The 18,458-nt window shown below is 61.1% G+C and overlaps 8 protein-coding genes across 8 annotated transcripts; 3 read left to right on the forward strand and 5 right to left on the reverse strand.

Moving 5' to 3' along the window:
- Positions 1–1,556: 1,556 nt before the first annotated feature.
- Positions 1,557–2,135, reverse strand: COLE_04410 (uncharacterized protein; the record flags this gene model as incomplete). The annotated part of the gene is made up of 2 exons (XM_018424012.2): positions 1,557–1,940; positions 2,016–2,135. 2 exons carry the CDS (start codon positions 2,133–2,135, stop codon positions 1,557–1,559), a joined length of 504 nt encoding a protein of 167 aa, XP_018276725.1.
- A 932-nt stretch (positions 2,136–3,067) lies between these two features.
- COLE_04411 (uncharacterized protein) lies at positions 3,068–4,357 on the reverse strand (the record flags this gene model as incomplete). Its single annotated transcript, XM_018425532.2, has 6 exons — positions 3,068–3,379; positions 3,415–3,657; positions 3,688–3,932; positions 3,983–4,084; positions 4,119–4,224; positions 4,256–4,357. 6 exons carry the CDS (start codon positions 4,355–4,357, stop codon positions 3,068–3,070), a joined length of 1,110 nt encoding a protein of 369 aa, XP_018276724.2.
- Positions 4,358–5,300: 943 nt separating this feature from the next.
- Positions 5,301–6,271, reverse strand: COLE_04412 (uncharacterized protein; the record flags this gene model as incomplete). Its single annotated transcript, XM_018426897.2, has 2 exons — positions 5,301–5,349; positions 5,391–6,271. 2 exons carry the CDS (start codon positions 6,269–6,271, stop codon positions 5,301–5,303), a joined length of 930 nt encoding a protein of 309 aa, XP_018276723.1.
- Positions 6,272–7,024: 753 nt separating this feature from the next.
- Positions 7,025–7,441, forward strand: COLE_04413 (uncharacterized protein; the record flags this gene model as incomplete). Its single annotated transcript, XM_018424011.2, has 1 exon — positions 7,025–7,441. One exon carries the CDS (start codon positions 7,025–7,027, stop codon positions 7,439–7,441), a length of 417 nt encoding a protein of 138 aa, XP_018276722.1.
- A 1,748-nt stretch (positions 7,442–9,189) lies between these two features.
- Positions 9,190–10,944, forward strand: COLE_04414 (uncharacterized protein; the record flags this gene model as incomplete). Its single annotated transcript, XM_018419653.2, has 3 exons — positions 9,190–9,302; positions 9,337–9,739; positions 9,799–10,944. 3 exons carry the CDS (start codon positions 9,190–9,192, stop codon positions 10,942–10,944), a joined length of 1,662 nt encoding a protein of 553 aa, XP_018276721.1.
- A 204-nt stretch (positions 10,945–11,148) lies between these two features.
- COLE_04415 (uncharacterized protein) lies at positions 11,149–12,960 on the reverse strand (the record flags this gene model as incomplete). Its single annotated transcript, XM_065626346.1, has 6 exons — positions 11,149–11,606; positions 11,642–11,959; positions 11,991–12,620; positions 12,652–12,752; positions 12,815–12,867; positions 12,904–12,960. The coding sequence occupies 6 exons, from the start codon at positions 12,958–12,960 to the stop codon at positions 11,149–11,151; spliced, it is 1,617 nt and encodes a 538-aa protein (XP_065482427.1).
- A 630-nt stretch (positions 12,961–13,590) lies between these two features.
- On the forward strand, positions 13,591–15,071 carry COLE_04416 (uncharacterized protein; the record flags this gene model as incomplete). The annotated part of the gene is made up of 3 exons (XM_018420485.1): positions 13,591–14,091; positions 14,122–14,532; positions 14,565–15,071. 3 exons carry the CDS (start codon positions 13,591–13,593, stop codon positions 15,069–15,071), a joined length of 1,419 nt encoding a protein of 472 aa, XP_018276719.1.
- A 783-nt stretch (positions 15,072–15,854) lies between these two features.
- On the reverse strand, positions 15,855–17,928 carry COLE_04417 (uncharacterized protein; the record flags this gene model as incomplete). The annotated part of the gene is made up of 7 exons (XM_018424009.2): positions 15,855–16,217; positions 16,249–16,624; positions 16,658–16,814; positions 16,850–17,102; positions 17,136–17,344; positions 17,382–17,669; positions 17,706–17,928. 7 exons carry the CDS (start codon positions 17,926–17,928, stop codon positions 15,855–15,857), a joined length of 1,869 nt encoding a protein of 622 aa, XP_018276718.1.
- Positions 17,929–18,458: the final 530 nt, after the last annotated feature.

The raw sequence follows: 18,458 nt of genomic DNA on the forward strand, positions 1-18,458 counted from the left end.
GTGAGACATTTGAAGGGCGTGTCCCGAAGCGGCAGCTGGCCTTTGAGTCTCCTCTTTGGGGGGGGGTTGCTGAGTTCCTGCAGCTGGATCATCAAGTTCCGCTGCCATGGTGCGTGGTTTGAATCCTAATTCATCTCCCGGGCGACGATTTGCCTAGAACTTGCGCCACAAAACATTGTGCAGGCAGTGAGATTGTCCTGCGATGATTGATCGTGCAGCCCGAAGCCGAGCGTGGAGGAAACCGTGAAACGGCGGAAGCGCAGAAGTAGGCGACGAGAAGCTGCGCTTTTCAGGCGGTGGCGAGAAGCTACATTGTCGGCCAAGGGGGCACCGGTCAGCGGCGGCACGACCCGCTCAGCCAGCCCTATATAACTGTCCTCCTTGCGCTTCACTTGGACAACTCGTCACTTCCCAACAACTAGAGTCTTGAGCATCACATATCTCCCACGATCTCGACCATCCCCTTCCTACCCTTGACCCAAGGCGATCAGGATTGAGATACCAGGACCTACCTGGCGAACGCAGAAGCACTGATTCTCGAGCGCAAGCCTCTCAACATCCCTCTCGTACAGTACAAAGAGTTGTAGCCTTCCGCATCGCTCCATATCACCGGGTGCACCCTAACGTCACCGCGTATGCCTTCCGCATCGAACGACTGACACGCCGCGCTCACCGCGAGTCGGATGGTCTGTTCCGCAGAGCCATGCGCCAGACTACCCTCGCTCAAGTCCAGCTACAGACACACCTCGAGCGTGGAGGCGCCCCGGTAAACTCGCAACTCGCCGGACATGAAAGTGCCTCAGCCTAGAGGGTTTCCGCGTCCGCGTTCTCGGGGGATGCTGTCTGTGTCCCTGTAGGGACGGGCTATCCATTGGCTTGGCCGTGTCTTCGACGGCCGGCGTCGACCGTCTCTCGGCGATCCAAGATTTCGATTACGGATCCCTACCCGGCCGCGCCTGCAGCAATGAGAATTCCAGCCCCGCTCGCCTTCTCCGCATCTATGTGCTCTCTGATCTGGCGAGTGGGCTAGACTATGGCACGGAGCAGCAGCCGCTCAAGCACCTATAGCATGGTGTAATTCCCGATCGCCCTCCTCATTATTGGGGAAAGGTTGCGGGGAAAAGCATGGTGGCGACCTATGCTGTCAAGACAGCATTGTTCGACCACTCTTCTCCGTGGAGACTCGATCATCGCAGGTCTGGTCTGTTCTTTTTTTTCCGAGTTTTTCTTTGTTTTTCGATGCAGTATGAATGGGCGCACCGCCTACTGCTTTGTGGACTAGACGGAGATTTCCTTGACATAGCTTAAAGCGTCGCATGTTGCCTTGAATGTGTGGAACGCATGCACAGGTTCGATGCTCATGTACTCACCCCGTGTAACGTCCGGCGATCAGTCAACGAAAAGGTGGCGCTATGAGAAGCGCCATTGACAGTGGCAGAAGCCTTAGAAGAGGACTCGAGCGGGTAGCCTGCCCTCGTGAAGGTCACAGTTGCTGAGAACGATCGAGCATGCAGCGGGTTACATTGTGTATGAAGGCGAAGGCACCTGTGCGGCCTCTATGACCAGCTGTCCCGTGTCAAGCCGCGAGCCTCGAGCGTCTGGGGGCGGATAGGGATAGGGATCGGGACGACAGTTTGAGTAAGATGCGCGGCATGACGGATTCGGAAGTCCTCTACCGTCTCATCGCTAAACTGAGGCCAGTCACAGTCGAGCTCTCGCGGGGTCCTGGGAACGGGGGGAAGGTTGTCAGGGTCGGGAAAGTACCGGTCAACCCAGGAGTCGTGGAACTCGCAGTCGTCGCGGGGGAGCTCGTTGGCGATGTCGTTTACGGGCTCAAACAGGGTATTGATGGCGGCGCGGACGAAGGGGCGCACGTTTGCATGTATGAACCTGGCTTTGACATCGTCATTGTTGACATGCGCGTGAACGGCATCGTAAGCCTGCATATCAGCCGGAATCTCAGAGACCTATCTGCGGGACACTGAGGAGGCGAAGAGGGAAGGTGAACAACTCACAATCTCAAAGGCGCGCGCAATCACGTCCTCCGTGGAGTGAATCCACGCCGCTGCCGTCTGTGTTTCGTCCTCGGGGCGCGCGAGGTATCTGATCCTGCTATTAGCGCTTGCTCGACTCATGCTCACATCTCTCGGGCCTTGTCGAACACAGCGAGGGCAAAGTCCACCTCATCGAGCTCATCAAAGTAGTTGTCATGGATGGCCCACACAAAGCGCTTGCTGGCTGCACGACCTGCCCATAAAGCCTTCTCGCGTTGCGTACACAACAGCACAAGCGGCATGGGGAACTCAACGCCGTCCCAGTTCCGGCAGGGGAACTCGAGGATGCGAGGGAAGGCGGCTATGCGGGGCATGGCCGGGGTTTGCTCTTCGGACCGCTCGGACTCGGACGTTGAATTGAGCATCGGGAGGCGGAAGAAGAAGGGCGGCATGGCACAGGTGTTACTGGGTGTCGGAAATGACAGTGGAGGAGAGGGAGGGGGTGTTGGTTAGGAGAAGAAACACCAAGAGAGGAGAAATGATCGGAGTGAGAGAGTGAGAGAGTGAGAGAGTGAGAGAGTGAGAGAGTGAGAGAGTACTGTAAGTTTATGGTGGAGCAAGAGATGAGGTGAGGGTGTGTGGGGAGTTGCAGCTCTGCGTTGTGGGGGGAATAGGAGAGGGAAGGTGGTACTGGGGTGCAAGTGTGTCTCCAGCCACTCCATAGTCCCCACGGTCCTAAGCTCCTAGGGAAGTCTGCACCCACCACTTATACTCTCATCTTTACGCTGGTGTCGTATTTGGTGGAGGGGGAGGAGGAAAAGGAGGGGATTGGAACGATGAGCCGGAGGCGGACAAGAGGAGGGAGGCAAAGCTCGCACACGATCAACGTCCGCATACGCCCTGCAAGAGTCCCGGTGAGCGTTCCCTAGTCTGCAGCTCACGGGGAGGCACAATACAGAACTCCTATAGTTGTTTCAGGCGTTGTAAAAGTATTCATGACAAGAGGAGGTGAGGTGGGGTTTGCGGATGCTAAGAAATGTCAGAATATTGCACGCATGAACAGTGGCGCCTAATCAGACAAGAAGAGCGACGGCCGCGAACAAGAGCGTGGCGAAGGGTGTGGCCACCTTGGTGGCCCTTGAAGCTGAGGGGCGCTGGGAGGCGCCTGCGGCGAGGGCTGAGCCTGATGCCGAGGCCCTGGATGCTGAGGCGGAGCCGGAGACCGTTCCGGACTGGTGGTTGGAATGGGTGCCGGAGGGGGCGCTGACGCTCGAGTCGATGCTAACGCTGGCGGCGCTGGATGTGGACACGGAGGTGGAGGAATTGGCAGCGGGGGCGGCCTCGATGGTCGCCAGCGTGCCGGAGAGGTAGTCAATTGCGCCAGCCTGTCGTCAGCCCCACCTGTGGGCGTGCTGCTCACCCAATTATCCTTGTGCCCCGACCACACCATCATACCCGTGCCGGGATATCCGTGTGCGGCAGCCTGGGCAATACACGCGCCGTTGTCGGCTGGGGTGGGAATCTGATCGGCCGAGTTAGACGTCGCCAAGTCGGCGTGATCCCAGAGCCTGCCAACGGTAATCTGGGACTGGGAAATGCCGCACATGGTAGCGATCTGGCCGAGGGAGAGGAAGGCGGGGTCAGACGAGTTCCAAAGCGTGTTCTGCGTTAGCTAGCAGGGGGATTGACGCACCTCGCACGTGTTCCACGCCCCCGCTTGACCATTGTACAGCTGCAGCTGGTACCAGGTGATCGTGTCGCCGACGGCAGCGTGCAACTTGCAGTAGACGCTGTCCTGTCCGCCGAAGGCCGAGCCGTACATCCAGGCGGTAGGAGTGGAGGAGATGGGGGCGCCGGGGAGCTGGGAGGCGAGTTCGGTATGAAATTTAGTTAGCCAGTCTAGGGAGAAGGCGTGGTCATTCTGCAGCGGGGTGAAATCTGGGGTCAGTCAACTCGATGAATGCGAAGTAGCTGCAGGGAAGACTCACCCTCCAGATCGATATCCACGCCGGCGACGGCATACTTTCCAACCCAAGCGGCGATACTCTTCGCCGTAGCCACTGGATCAGTCTTCGCCGAAATGACCTTATCTTGCATCAGCTACTCCTCTTCGCCGTGGCGCACCAGCATCGCCAAACACGGACACCATCAAGGTGATCCCAGCGGCGCGGTACGCTTCGAGGATACTCTGGCGCTGCGCGTCCGTAAAGCTCTCCCAGGATGCGGGTGTCTGGGGTGAGTTATTTTAGATGGAGGCTCACGGCTTGCGCGCCGTCCGTCTGCCAGAAGGCCATGAGGACGCGGTTGTAGGGCTTGATTTGGGCGGGGGAGGGGAAAGTGTCGTATGTGTATGCGTCTGGCATTAGTGGGAAGGGGGGTGGGAGGGTGGAGGAACAGACCATTGAGATAGAGACTATAGTGTGGAGCGGAGGGGGCGCGCTTGACCAACCCGGCGGAGGTGAGGGTGAGAGTGAGGAGGGTAATGATCGTGGGGAGAAGCATGACTTCTGCGGAGGTGGAGTAAGAGGAGGAGGAGGAGGAGGGGGGCGAAGAGGAGAGAGAGTGAGTCAAACAAGATGGAAGAGAGAGAGAGAGAGAGAGAGAGAGAACGATGCATGAGCGCGAGCACACGATGAGATGTCGACGACGGAGAAAGGAGGATGGTGCGTGCATACGTGCATCGAGCAGCGCGAGCAGGGCCAAATGGGTGCCCAGGACCTATTTTAGGATCGCCCAGCGCGCCCAGACGCGTCGGGTGGGTGTCTCGGGACCAATTGACTGCCATCAGCCATTCGTATGTTACGGAAGCAAACGGTGTACATCACCCAAGGCGCGCTCGACTTGAGATGGGGTCTTTTCCAATGGCGGAAGACGTCGGCTGTGGCCTCCTCCCCTGAGCATAGGAGTTTCACGTGACATGCATCGGAAGGCAGAGAGATGCCCGAGTGCCGAGTACCGAGTGCCGAGCATTTGTGCCATGTGCCAGGCTCTCGACTCGTCGGCAATTCATCTCCGTTTCCGACGAGCAGCGGCCAGCAGCGGCCAGCAGCGGCACGGCCTATCGGCTGCGTCACATTCCGAACTCTCCGATCATCCCATTTGGCCATCCAGCCACTCAGGATTATGCCCACTGCTCTCCATTCATCCCCCCACACTCCCCACACCCCCCCGCACTAATCGTAGTGCTCATGCACATAGGCTCCATCATCTCGTCTACAGACGGAGCCAAGCCCAGCTGCCAGACTACACAGGCGGCCACCTGGCCGCGCCATTCTATCAGTGCTACAACGTGAATTACATGGGGGTCTACTTGGTGATAAACCCGAGGTAGTCGGCCACGAGGAGGGTGACCATGCTATGGGGGTTAGCGTTTGCTTTGTTGCCCAAGAGACTCACGCATGGGGCGCAATGCGCACATAGTAGGTTCCAAAGCCACGGTAAAAGCGCGTAATGCCCTCCTGGGCCGCGACCTTGCGGAAGCAGTCAAACATGCCAGTGTACTGCAGCTGGCCCTGGGGACCCTTGGTCTGCTTCTGGAGACGCGTCTTGACAAAGTCAAAGGGGAGAGAGAAGAACGAAGCGAAGAATCCGGCGGCGGCAGAAGCGGCGAGGGTCTGGGTCTTGACCGACCAGTCGGTGCGCTCCTTGAGCTGAGCCTTGGCTTCAGAGAAGAAGGCGAGCTGACCAAAGTTGAGGGCCATGGCACGGACGACGGTGGGGAAGCAGCCGGACCAGAGAGCGGTGACGCCCTCGTTTTTGGTGATGCGGACGAGGGCGTCAATGACGCTCTTGTAGTTTGCACGCTCGGCTGGGGGCTTGAGGCCATCAGACTGCATGCGGATGAGGGCGAGGTCACAGGGGTTTCCGACAAAAGCGGCGAGACCACCAGCAGCAAGACCGGCACCTGCACGCTCTGCGAAACCGACCGAGGTGCCCTTTTCCGTTGCCTGGGCGTTGAGGGTCTTCATAAAAGTGTCAAAGATGCCGAGACGGGCGGTGGTGTAGATGGCCTGGCGGAGGAGACCGGCGGAGAGACCAGTGTAGAGGTCGAGGAACTTGCCGGAAGCGAGGAGCTGGCGAGTGACGCCGATGGCGGTGGGCTTGGGCCCACCTGCGGTACCCTCACCTGCGAGCTGAATGCGGACCTTGATCATGTCGACGGGCTGGATGACGGTGGTTGCAACCATTCCGGAGATGCCGCCGTTGACGAAGGGGAGTGCAGCGCGGACGGCGGGCTTGTGGAGGAAGTCATTTTTGGTGGTAGTAGAGTCGGACATGGCGGTGGGGGGTTAGGTGGGAGGAGTGCCAGACTGAGGAGGACGACGAGGAGGACGAGGAGGAGGAGGAGAAGAAGAAGAAGAAGAAGGAGGATGGATGAGTGAGTGAGTGAATGAAAGAAGTGTGGAAAGAGGAGGATGGGATGTAGGTAGTATATGGTGGTGGTGAGGAGAGAGAGGGGGACGGCGGATGAGCAACCGATCCGTCCGCGACGGGGTTGTCATCATTCTCAGCGCTCAGCTTCTCCCAGCCGTCACCCCACGCGGCATCGCCCCCCATAAACCCCACCCAGGCCACCCGAGGTATAGATCACTCGGCTAACGTCCACTTGCCCAGGCACCATCTCTCCTCTCTGCCTGGGGCGGACCTGATTCCTCCCCTCTCTCTCTCTCTCCCCCTCCCATCATCATCCCCACCACTACTACTGTACAACCGGACCCTCGGCGTCCCAGTATTCCCGTTCCGCCTTGGTCCGTCGACGACCATGCATCCTCCGCGGGGCCCACCAACCACGCATCGCTCATCGTCCATCGGAGCATCCGTCCTTGTTTCTCTACTGTAGTCGCCGAGCGGAGATCTCATATCCGCTCATCTACCCCGCACACCCGGCGGGATATCGGCATAAGCCTGCGAGCCTGCAGTCAGAGGTGCGGATTGCGGATTCTTGCAGGCATTGCAGGGTAAAAACACAGCTAAATTCCAACGTTGCCTCGACCTTGTTCGATCACGGACACCCGTCTCTCGGGCTCGGTATGTGTGGCGCCGAGGCCGATGCCGAGGCCGATACCGAGGCCGGCGCCGTGTCCTCCGCTGGTCTAGTCGAGTCGAATCTCCCAACCTGGCTTTTCGCCGAGCATGCCTCTCTCCCGCCTGGCAATAGCCCAGACGCCAGCCCCACCCACCATCAGCCTATCGGTATTTGGCCGACACCCATCCGCCGCCGCCCCTTCCGCCGTCCTCTTCTGCCCTGCCCTCCGCACCCCGCGGGGCCCATATCTCTCGTCTCGTCTCGGCGACCGCCCGCCCGCGTCCGCGGACGTCTTCAGGGCAGCGGGCCCGGCGGATCTATTCCCACGCCGGATATCCAGTCCAGCTGGTTGTTGCAGCAACTGGGGCCGGGGCAGCGCGATGGCAGGTGCCGACCGCGCCGACGCCGCGTCGAGATCTAAACATCAAGACGCGAGATACGGCCGTGCGGTGGCGTTGTTGTACAGTACAGTACATAGATCTGGGAGAGGCAAGCGAGGTGGCGAGGCGAGAAGAGGAGAGGAGAGGAGAGGTAGCTCGGTTGTTGATATCGGGTGAATGGAGAGGTTGGAGAATGACTGGCGATCAAGCGATCAGGCGATGGGAAAGGCGAGAGATCTCGCACGGACAACGCATACGCGCATTATTATTAGTTTCGGATGCGTGTGCGGCGTGGAGCCAAACATAAGCTCAAGTTCCAGTTCCATCCGTTCCCTCTCTCCTTCCTTACCTTGGATTCCATGTGCTCAGCCTCAAAAGGGAAAGGAACGTCAAGAAGGTCGCTCGCCGGCAGGATCGAACGCTGGTCATAAAGCCATCGCCAACACACTTCTTCTCGGCCAGAACCATTCGGCATAGCCCGGCATGGCGGCATTGGTCGCAGGATACTGAGCTTGTCAAGAGCGAGACTAAGCACCGATGCCGCAAGTAGCGGGGCGTACGCGCCTATCACGTAAAGTACATGTACTGCGCTGCCATGACCTTGCAGAGTCCGAGTCCGAGTCGGAGCGTGATTGGCACCGCAAGAGATAACTCGACGTGTGCTCGCACACGTGAGGCGCTCCACGCAGCGGCGCCTGTTGCTCCGAGTCGGGAAACGCCGCCGGCGCCCTTGGCACCGAGCGCGCAGCATCACAACATCACAACATCACCTCATCGGCCAGGGGGCCTTGGCAGGCATCGCTCAAACTCGTGCCCAACCCCGAGATCTGTTGATTGGGGCAAAACACAGCCTGATACGTCGATATCCAGCTATCCAGGCGATTCGGGACATTCAACTGGGGGTTCAAGTTGAGCAAGTTGCAACTCGGTCGCGCTCAATTGCTATGACTGCTGCAAGCTCGAGTAGATCGAGTATTCATCACAATTCATCGTCCATGCGTCCAACAACATGGTATCAGATGTGGCCGGATGAAGCGACATGTGGCTCGGGAGAAACAACATGGAGTCATCTCGATTTGGCCGATGCAACCTCGTGACTGCAGCAAATGCTTCCGTGCCCTGCCTCCACCGCGGAATGCTGCGGGCGACTCGCGTTATCAATCATCCAAACAACATCCTCCTCATGCACAACGCCGGCGAGCAACCCAAGCAACCCAAGCAACGCATGCAGCAGGCAAGCCCAACTGCACTTTTTGCTCTGCAGACTGGAATAGATGCCCGAGTCCCGGAAACCCCGTAGGCCCCCATGGACCCCACTGAACTCCCCACTGGCCCCGGCTGGGCTCCTCAGCCCGCGGCCCGGCCCATGGGGCACATGAGCAACAGGCCCGGCAGCCCCGCAACCCACATGCCGCAGCGGGTTGTATCACTCAATGGCAATGTCTCACCTGTCTCACTTCATCATTGGCCTCACTGGCCTCACTGGTGGCCTCACTGGGGTCCAGATCACCCGATCTCTACCGCCTCTCACTCCCGCTCCTTGCCTTTCGATCACCCATGCAATGCATGCACCATGGGCCATGCAGCGATGCATACTTGTGCTACTACTCCTCCTCCTCCTACTGATCCAGTCGTCTTGGAAACGGCAGAAGGATCAGCCGCGGATCCCCACCCACCCCGCACCATCCATCCTTCAACTATATAACTCTGACTCTGACGTGTCCTACCTTTCCTCCATCCCCTCTTCCCCTCTCCCCCTCCTCACCCTCCCCTCTTGGTCTCACACACCATGTCGACCAACGTAAACGAGCATGTCGACGACGAGCACATCCCCGGCACAGAAGTGATGCGCGACCATGACGGCATGGTCCTCCGCCGTGCCCACGGCGGCAAGGGTCAAGTGTGCGTCCACCCGTTCTTTCAGTGCTGACGCCAGCCTTGTCCCACAGCCCAGCAACGACCCCCACGACCCCCTCAACTGGCACTGGAAGTGGAAGGCCGCCGCAGCATGGACACAAGTCCTCTTCGTCATCTTCACCGTGTGCTCGGCGCTCAGCATGGCGCCCATGAACGGGCTTGCCGGTCAAGAGTGGCCTAATGAGAACGAGGAGCGCATCGGTCTCTTAACGGGCGGCACCATCCTCTCTCTCGGCTACGCAAACTTCTTCATCGTGCCCTGCAGCAACATTTTCGGGCGCCGCATCACCAGTATCGTCTGCAGCGTGCTTACCATTGGCTTTGCTGTGTGGGAGGCTGTTGCCAAGAGCTACGGCTCCTTTCTCGCGTCGCGCATTCTGACCGGCGTCCCGACCGCGATCAACGAGACGATGATGGTTCAGGTGAGTCGCCGCCGCTCAAAAGAAGCAAAAGAAGGAATGCCAACTGGTCTAACACACAGGTCATCGCCGACATGTTCTTCATCCACGAGCGTGGCCGCTGGATGGGCGTCTACTTCAAGGCCTACTTCTTCGGCCTGTTCATCGGTCCCATTATGAGCGGCAACATGGCGCAGCTGTACGGCTGGCGCACCTTCTGGTGGCTCTGTGTCGCTTTCGGCGTCTTCAACACCATCAACCTTATCTTCGTCTTCCCCGAGACTCGCTTCCGCCGCGAGCAGGCCCCGCAGAACGCGACCGTGCTCAGCGCCAGCGAGAAGCACACCCACGGGCAACTGCACCTTGAACACGAGGGCGGCGACGGCAGCGGGAGCACCACCGGCAGCGGACACGACACGCCCCCCACCGTTCCCACTGACGTCGAGGCCGCCGGCGACGCCGCTGTCACTGGCCACGGTCGCCCGTCCAAGCAGCAGTGGAAGCTGTGGCAGCCGATCAACCCCGACTGGCGCCGCACGATTGTCAAGGACGTGTTCTCGCCGTGGCTCAAGTTCTTCAACCCCATCATTCTCTGGGCCGGCTGCACAATGTACGGTTGTGCGAACGTGCTCCTTTTCTTCAACCTCACCCAGCAGACCCTCTCGGGCCCGCCCTGGAACTTCTCGCCCTCGGCGATGGGATACGCCAACTTCGCCTTTGTTGTCGGTGGCCTTATCGGCCTCTCGACCGCTGGCCCGCTGTGCGACTACGTCGCCAAGGCCATGACCGTGCGGAACAACGGCATCCGCGAGGCCGAGTTCCGCCTCATCGCTCTCATCCCATTCGTCATCATCGCGGCCATTGGCATCGTCGTCGGCGGTCTCGGCCTCGAGCGCGGCTGGGGATGGCCCGTCATCCTCTGTGTCGGGTACGGCGCCACCGGCATCACCGTGACCAGTATCCCGACCATTGCCGTCGCGTACGCGGTCGACAGCTACACCGCCATTGCGGGCGACATCATGGTCGTCGCAACAGTCATCAAGAACACCACGGGCTTTGGCATGAGCTACTGGGTCTTCTCGCTAGTTGCGTCCAAGGGCCTCTTTACTTGCGCCATGGTCCAGTTCGCCACGTGCATCGGCCCCGCCGTCCTCGCGCTTCCGATGTACTTCTTCGGCAAGCGCATCCGCCGCTGGACGCGCAACTCGTCGTACCACAAGGAGGAGTAGGGGTGGGGTGAGAGGGTTGAGGCGGCTTTTGTGTGGTGCGGGAACGGAGAATGGAAAATGGGATTCTGAAGTGACAATGTCGTGGTTGTGCTGTGTTGAATGCTCCTGATAGGTTCTATGAACATAGATGTGGCATATGGCGAGGAGATGATGGTGTCTTTCGGGGTGGTATTACTGAGCAGGGCCATTCATCCACACACGCAACTACTTGCTGTCTGCGATTCGACGCCTGACAGCCTCCATTGCTGCCAGCACCCGTACACGGGGCGCGAGAATAGACGCGATGCGTTGCCCCAAAACACGGCCCCGACTCACCCACGCCGCCACCACCACAACCAGCAGCCACAGCACACGCCGTATGCGTCTCCACCGCCGCATCGGCTCCGCGCCCTCCCAATCGTCCCAGCGCGGCCACGTGTTCTCCCACCATAGCCGCTTAACGCTGCCGGGATAATGTGTGAAAATGCGCCCCGTCCCGCCTGCACGCCAAAAGCTCGCGACTTCATACCAGACCATAAGTCGGAGCCGCTCATCCAGCCAGGTATGGTACGCGTCCGCGGCGGCGCGCGTGACCGCGAGGCGGCGGACGCCGTGGTCGCGCATCGCAGCGACGATGCGCGCGATATACGCGGCCTGGATCTCGAGCACGGACGACACGGAAACTAGTCTAGTCAGCGCCAGCAACGCGCGCACCCACTGTGGTTCAGGTACATGTTGTTCCCGAAGACGGTAAAGAAGTTGGGGATGCCCGGCATCGCGATGCCGCGGTACACCGTCCACTCGGTGCGCGACGCGTAGTTGCCCGTCGCGTCTGCGTCGCCGACGACGGGGAACGCGACGGCGGCAGCATCGTATCCCGTCGCGAGCACGATCGTGTCGGCAGGAATTTCGCGGCCGTCGCTGAGCACCACACTGCCGCGCGTGATCCGCTCCACGCGCCCGTCGACGAAGCGCGCGTTGCGCTTCAGCGCGTCAAAGTACCCGTCTTCGTAGATGAGCCGGCGGGCACCGAACGCTGTTGTCAGCCCTGCTCCTGCCGCACGCACAATACGACGGCACGGTGTCGCGCATGTACTCGGGCAACGCCGCGCGCATCCACGCCCCGATGCCCTCTTCCATGCGCTTGCGCGCCGCCGCGCCCTCGCGCGTGCGGTACCACGCGAACTTGGCGTCCATGCGCCACTGCGCGCGCACGCGCTCCAGCCGCAGAAGAAGAGGCCAGCGGCGCCAGCGCGCGATCTGCGAGGGTGTGTGGAGCACGGAATGGCGCGGCGCCCCGCGCGGCGAGGGCACGAACCACTGCCGCGTGTGCGCGACGACCGTGACGTCCACCGGGAGCGCGGAGAGCGCGCCCACGATCTGCACGCCCGAACACCCGTTCCCGACGACCACGACGCGGCCGCGCAGATCCTCTGCGGGCAGGTCCGCGGGCCAGTCGGCCGCATGCATTACCCGGCCCCCGAAGCTCTCGGCGCCTGGCACGCCGGCGCGCGGCGTGCTCAGCATCCCGCATGCGTTTACCAACACGTCGGCGCGGTAGATGTGTTCTTCCCCGTCCCCGCTGCGCATCACGACGTAGTATGCTGCGTCGGACGCGTCCCATTCCGCGCGCACGGCGGTGTAGCGCAGCTTGATGCGCGGCCACAGGCCTTCGCCCCGCGCGAGCGCCTCCCAGTCTGAGGTTAGCCGCGTAAAGGACGTGGTTACAGTGCTGGATCTCGGCGCGCTCGGGGTGCGTCTCGCTCCACGCGGGATTGAGGTGCGCCGAGTGCTGGTACGCGATGGCCGGCACGCTGGGGTCAGGCGGCATCGGCACGCGCTCACTCGCACCGGCACCCACTGGCGTCAGCGCGGACGGGCGGGCGCGTACGGGTACCGGTTCGTCCACCATGTCCCGCCGACGCCATCGGCTTTCTCGAAGATCTGGGTCAGCCCGCGTCCGCGCCCGCCTCGCCGCACCATCCAGTTGGTGAGGCCCCGCTTGTCGAGCGCTAGCGCGAGGCTCAGCCCGCCCATCCTGCGGTCAGAGGTGATGCGGACGCGCGTACCCCGCCCCAACTATGAGCACGCTCGGGCCGTCGCCGACGGCGATGGGCCACGCTACCGCCTTGAGGTCGTCGCGCATGGAGAGTGTAGTTCGGAGAAGAGTTGGGGCTCCGGTGGGCATGATGTCATTCCGAGATGCCGGTGTCAGGCCGGCCTGTGGTCGACGCAGCGGAGACCGCAAGTGTTCATGTCAACGCGCGGCCTCGACCCAGTAGCGGCGTGAGCACTGCAGGTCTATTGGTCTGGCATGACACAGCTGGGACTCAGTCCAAGCGGACAGTATAGCGCAATGCACGCCGACATCATCATTCCACCCAGGTGGCAGATCTCGTCAGAGTGCCCCGCGCCGCCGCTCATGTCAGAGGCGCCCGGTACGCAAGCAACACCCTCTCATCACACTCATGCGCGCTCGAGCGCGCAACGCATTCTTCCCGCCGCTGGTCTGGCCGCATCTGCCATCTGACAGATCTGGCGGAGACGACGTTGCTGACCAAGAGTCTTGCGGATCTCGTCCCTCGGCTACCTACCACCCGGAACGCCGGATACTCCTCGGCTACTTGAACTCTCAGCATCTGCGCTTTCGCACCTCACCTCTCCGCCATGCTCGCAACTCGACCGCTCTCCGTCGCCAGCTATCCGCGTTACGTCGGCGCGAGCCAGGTGGTCTCGCCGCTTGTGCCGCACCGCAACCTCCTCCCGCTGCGCGCGCACCCGGCCTCCTCCCCGCCTCCGCCTGCGCACCCCGACCGCCCGCCCCTCCCCCCTCCCCCCGCAGGCTGGGAGCGGAGCCTGCACGCGGCGCCCGCTGCATGGCCCAAAAGCATCGCCGAAGCCACGGGGCCCTTCTCGCGCGCCGATCACCCGTTCCGCGCCAAGCCTGCGCCCGCCAAAGAGAGCAAGGAGGAGCGCGCGCTGCGCATCGCCGGCGAAAAGGACGCATGTATGCGCCTCCGGCTGGCCGCGGACCATTGGTCGCTCGAGGAGGGCGTGGCCGCCGGGCAGGCGGGGCAGTGGATGGCGGCGGAGCGGTGGAAGCGCCGCGAGCGCGTCCCAGGCGGCCTGACGCTCGTGCTCACGCACGCGTGCGGTTTGCAGAAGGAGGTGAGGTCTTGTTGGCCGCGCTGACGGCAGCACTGGATACCGTTGATGGCGGATCTGCTGTCGCGAGACCCAGGCACTCCCGGAGGGGAGTTTGGCACTGGCGACGCAATCGGCGGCACCAATGTCGCCGTCAACGACGTGTGGATGCTCGACGACACGCACCATGGCGCAAGCGTCGACTTGAATGCCGGCCGCCTCGGCCCCGCACACAGCTGGAGCGACACGGGGCGCGACGTCATCAACTTTGTCGAGCACGTCCTTCCCGAGGTTCAAGCGGCCGAAGGCGAGGCGCCATGGCAGTTGGCATGGCACGACCGCACGGCGGGGCGGACCGCGCCGCAGGTCGTCGGCATTGGACACTCGTACGGCGCCAGCGCACTTGTGCAGGCGGCCAACGCGCGCCCCGAGCTCTTCTCCTCTCTCTTCCTTATCGAGCCGATGGTGCGTCCCCCCCATCCCCTCGCTGACGCCAGTGTGTGCCCCTCATGGTCAACTTCCCCGACAAGGGATATCCGCTGACGGCGGGCGCACTGAAGAGGCGCTCACATTGGCCCAGCCGTGAGGCGGCGGCGGCGGCGGTGCGCACCAACCCCATGTTCGCAAGCTGGGACGAGGCCGTCTTCGCGACGTGGCTCTCGCACTCACTCGTCCCCTCCGACCCGGCGCAGCCCGACGGGCCTGTCGAGCTCGCAACGCCGACGTGGGCTGAGGCCGCCGTCTTCTCAGACCCCCACTCTACGCTGCGCGGCTGGGACCTCCTGCCCAACCTCGAGATGCCGACAGGCTTCCTTATGGCCGGCGACGAGGTGTGGATGGCCGGCGAGAAACTCGCGGGCGAGATGGTGTGGCGGCCTAAGCGCGCGCGCAACGAGCGTATCATGGACGCGACGCATCTCCTCATCCAGGAGAAGCCGGTCGAGGCCGCCGCGTCGCTGTGGCGCTTCTTGACGACGCTGGATGCAGGCAAGTGGGACAAGTAGAGTGGTGTGGGCTGAGTAGCATGGACCAAGAGTAGCATGGACCAAGAGTAGCATGGACCAAGAGTAGCATGGACCAAGCCAAGAGTAGCATGGACCAAGAGTAGCATGGACCAAGAGTAGCATGGGCCAAGAATAGCATGGACCGGTTTGCATGACCGGAACAATAGACGTTCAAGGAGATCTTGGGATGACGACTTCGATGCCATCTTGAACCATCCATCATCCATCAAGATGCGCTCAAGCCCGACGACATCCAACCTGGCGACACCGTCCGAGAACGTGGGGGGTTGTAGGGCGGGGAATTTCCAAGACGGATCTTAAACGTCTGAGTATCAATGTTGCCTCCGCCACGAACGACGACCTCGGAAAGTCCGTGTCGTCGACAGTTCATCACATGTGTCGCACGCTTCCCTCTCCCTTGATCGAACTGGACCTCAAATCCAATATTCCCCCACTCTTGCTGGAAGCATCTCTGCAGATGTGCTAACGACTAATCTCGGATGACGCAAGCTCTCTCTGTGGAGCACGACGCACACCGCCAACATGCTGCAGTACACACAGACACCGGCCGAAATATGTCGATGCCAAGACCTCCTGCCGTCATATCCATTGTAGCCGATCTCACCTCTGGACATCTGCTCCACTCACATGCAGGCGAATGCATAATCACCCCTCCTCCACCTAATTTCTGTTCTGACGCGAAACACAGCTTCCGGGTCTAAAGTGCTTGCAAAGCAGCAGGCGGGGACACAAACAGGTGCTGCATGCATGCGCGCATTTTGCTCAAGGGCTGCTCCGCGGGGCGCGACCCTTCTCGTCGATGTCCGAGTCAGAGCGGTCGCGCTCCCGGCGCATGTCGGGGATTTCGTCGCTCTCGTCAGCATCCACAAGGTTCCGCTTCTCGCCGAGGTGGACATTGTCCATGAGCAACGACAGGGGGATGAGGACCGCGGCGATGCACACCGCGATGATGCACAGCACCTTCTGGACATCGCGGTAGGCGTTCACAACGGCCTCGCGCGCCGGCGAGCCCGGGGGGTTCGTCTTGACGAACTGAAGGGGCGACCTGTACACCTGTTGCGCGATCGAGGTGGCATTAGGGATGTTGGCGGCGATGAGGCCCTCGCGGAGCTTGGTGGGCAACATCTGGCTTCAGCTTCGCCCCCAAGGAACTCACGTTGGTCCACACGGCTCCGCTGATTGCGGCTGCCACGCCGCCTCCCGCCTGCCCGCCAACGGCCCAGCACGAGGTGACAAGGAGGGCATGCTCGTGCGAGAGCTTCGCTTGCATTGCCACGAGAGAGGGGTGCGATGACAGACCAGTGCCAATACCGTCGAGGAGCTCGGCGGCAACCAGGCCCGCGAGCTCACTGCGCGAATAACCGCCCCGGAAGCGGACCAGCATGCCCTGGGCCACTACGATAAGGACAACGCCGGCGACGACCAGCGGCTTCACGATGCGGAAGCGGCGTACGATTAACGCCACGAACACGACAGTGAGGGACGAGGCAAAGTTCTCCAGCGAGTTGATGCGCGTCGCGCCCTCAACGCCCCTGAGGTGAGCGTGGTTTGGCCGTGAGACTCACTGGTTAAACGAGACAACCAGGGTGAAGTACATGTACGAGTCGCGGGTTGAGGAGGCAATGTTTTTAAGCAAGGCGATGAGGAGGATCGACATAACGTGCTTGTCCCGCATGAGGTGGAACGGGAAGATGGGGTGCCGAGCCCACTTCCACTCCCAGACTGCGTGTCAGAGTTTATGTGATGGGGAGAATTACTGGCAAAGACGGGAAGCAGGAGGACACCGATTACAAGAGGAGTGATGACATCGGCCGTTTTCCACTTGGCGGCACTGCCTCCTCCGAGGGCGAGGGGGAGGAGGATGCACGCGAGGGCTCCGGCAAGGAAGAGGAGGCCCATCACATCCATGATCCAAAACATGTGGACCCAGCCTGCACGGCTCCTCAACAGCTTCCAAGTGGAAGGGATGCCGTCCATACGCCCCTCGCGACGGGCTTTGTACGAGAGATACTGAGGTCAGCTCTGTTCGGTCTCTGTACACACCTGGAAAATGATGATGAGCGCAAAGCATACCACAGGCGAGATAATGGCCCACATGCCTGAGCCCCAACGCCAGCCCATCCCGTTGACCACTTTGTCGGCGATGACGCCGCCAGCCCAGACATTGATGATGCTAGGGAAGATGAAGACGAGCTGCATGAACAGACGGTTTCGCAGAGTCGTTGTGTCGATAGCGAGGCCATACTGGAGGACTGTGATCAGCACCGATACATTACATTCATAACCCACTGTTTCCGGCGACGTGGCCGAGTGTGTACAGAAGGAAACCGGGGATGTAAGAGCCGAGGCCCGTCGAAGTTGCAACCACGATCGGGCCGACGAGCCAGAAAAGGGCGGTAGTATTAAGCATGAATCCGCGCCCGATGTAGTCGGTCAGCTTGGCGGTGACCACAAGGCTGGTCGCGGTCAGGACCTGACGGATGGTCCGTACCATGGCTGCCTTGCCCGTGACGCCCCACTCGTCGAGTGCAATCGACTGGTAGGTCCCGATGACTGAGGCCGCAAGCAGGCGCCCATCTGAGGGTTAGCGTCGAGGGAGGCCGTCGACCTCACAGCTCATCACCACCAGCGTGCTGAAGAAGATGATCTTGAGATTGCGCGTCCAGCTCTTGGTGATGGCGTCCATCTTGAGAACACCGGGTGACTTCTTCTCCAGCGGCGCGCCGATGCTCAGTTGGTCCGTGTCGGCATAGATACCGTCTGCCGCCTGGTGTCTCTGCCGCACCGTCTGCTCCTCATAGTCTACTTGGGCTTGATTGGCGTCCCTGCGGTCCATCTTTCGTACACTGTTCGGGATGCAAGGTGGGGTGAGCCAGCCCACGCCTCACATTTATATGTAGTGCATGGCTGGAGCAGAGCGTCTTTTCTTCAGCAACCTCGCCGTAACTGCGGGATAGCTAGCATGGGGTGGAACAAGCATAGGCAACTGCCACGGCCACATGAACCTGGAATGGGAGTCGCGCGACTTGATCTTCGACCGAAAGTGAAGGCACTGTGCGTTGTGTGGCTTTGAACTCGGCCGATAACGATAATGAGCTCACCGTTCCGCACGCTGGTGGCTACTAGCTCAGCATGGAGCTCCAACTCGGATACCCCATCCAATCACGCAGCATATGCTTCTGAATGAATGGCATGCACTTCAGCAGGCGGACATCTCCGCTGTGAACGACATACTCGCGGATGACTGTTCAGAAGCAGAGTCGCGGCCGACGATTGAACTTCCGCTTGCTCCACTTTTGCATGGAGGAGAACAAGATCGTCGTCGGCCGCGTCCACGTCCAGAGCATCGAGCGGCCGAAAGTTGAT

This window comes from Cutaneotrichosporon oleaginosum (genome assembly GCF_008065305.1).
Source record: "Cutaneotrichosporon oleaginosum strain ATCC 20508 chromosome Unknown ATCC20508_contig03, whole genome shotgun sequence".
Lineage (NCBI taxonomy): Eukaryota > Fungi > Basidiomycota > Tremellomycetes > Trichosporonales > Trichosporonaceae > Cutaneotrichosporon > Cutaneotrichosporon oleaginosum.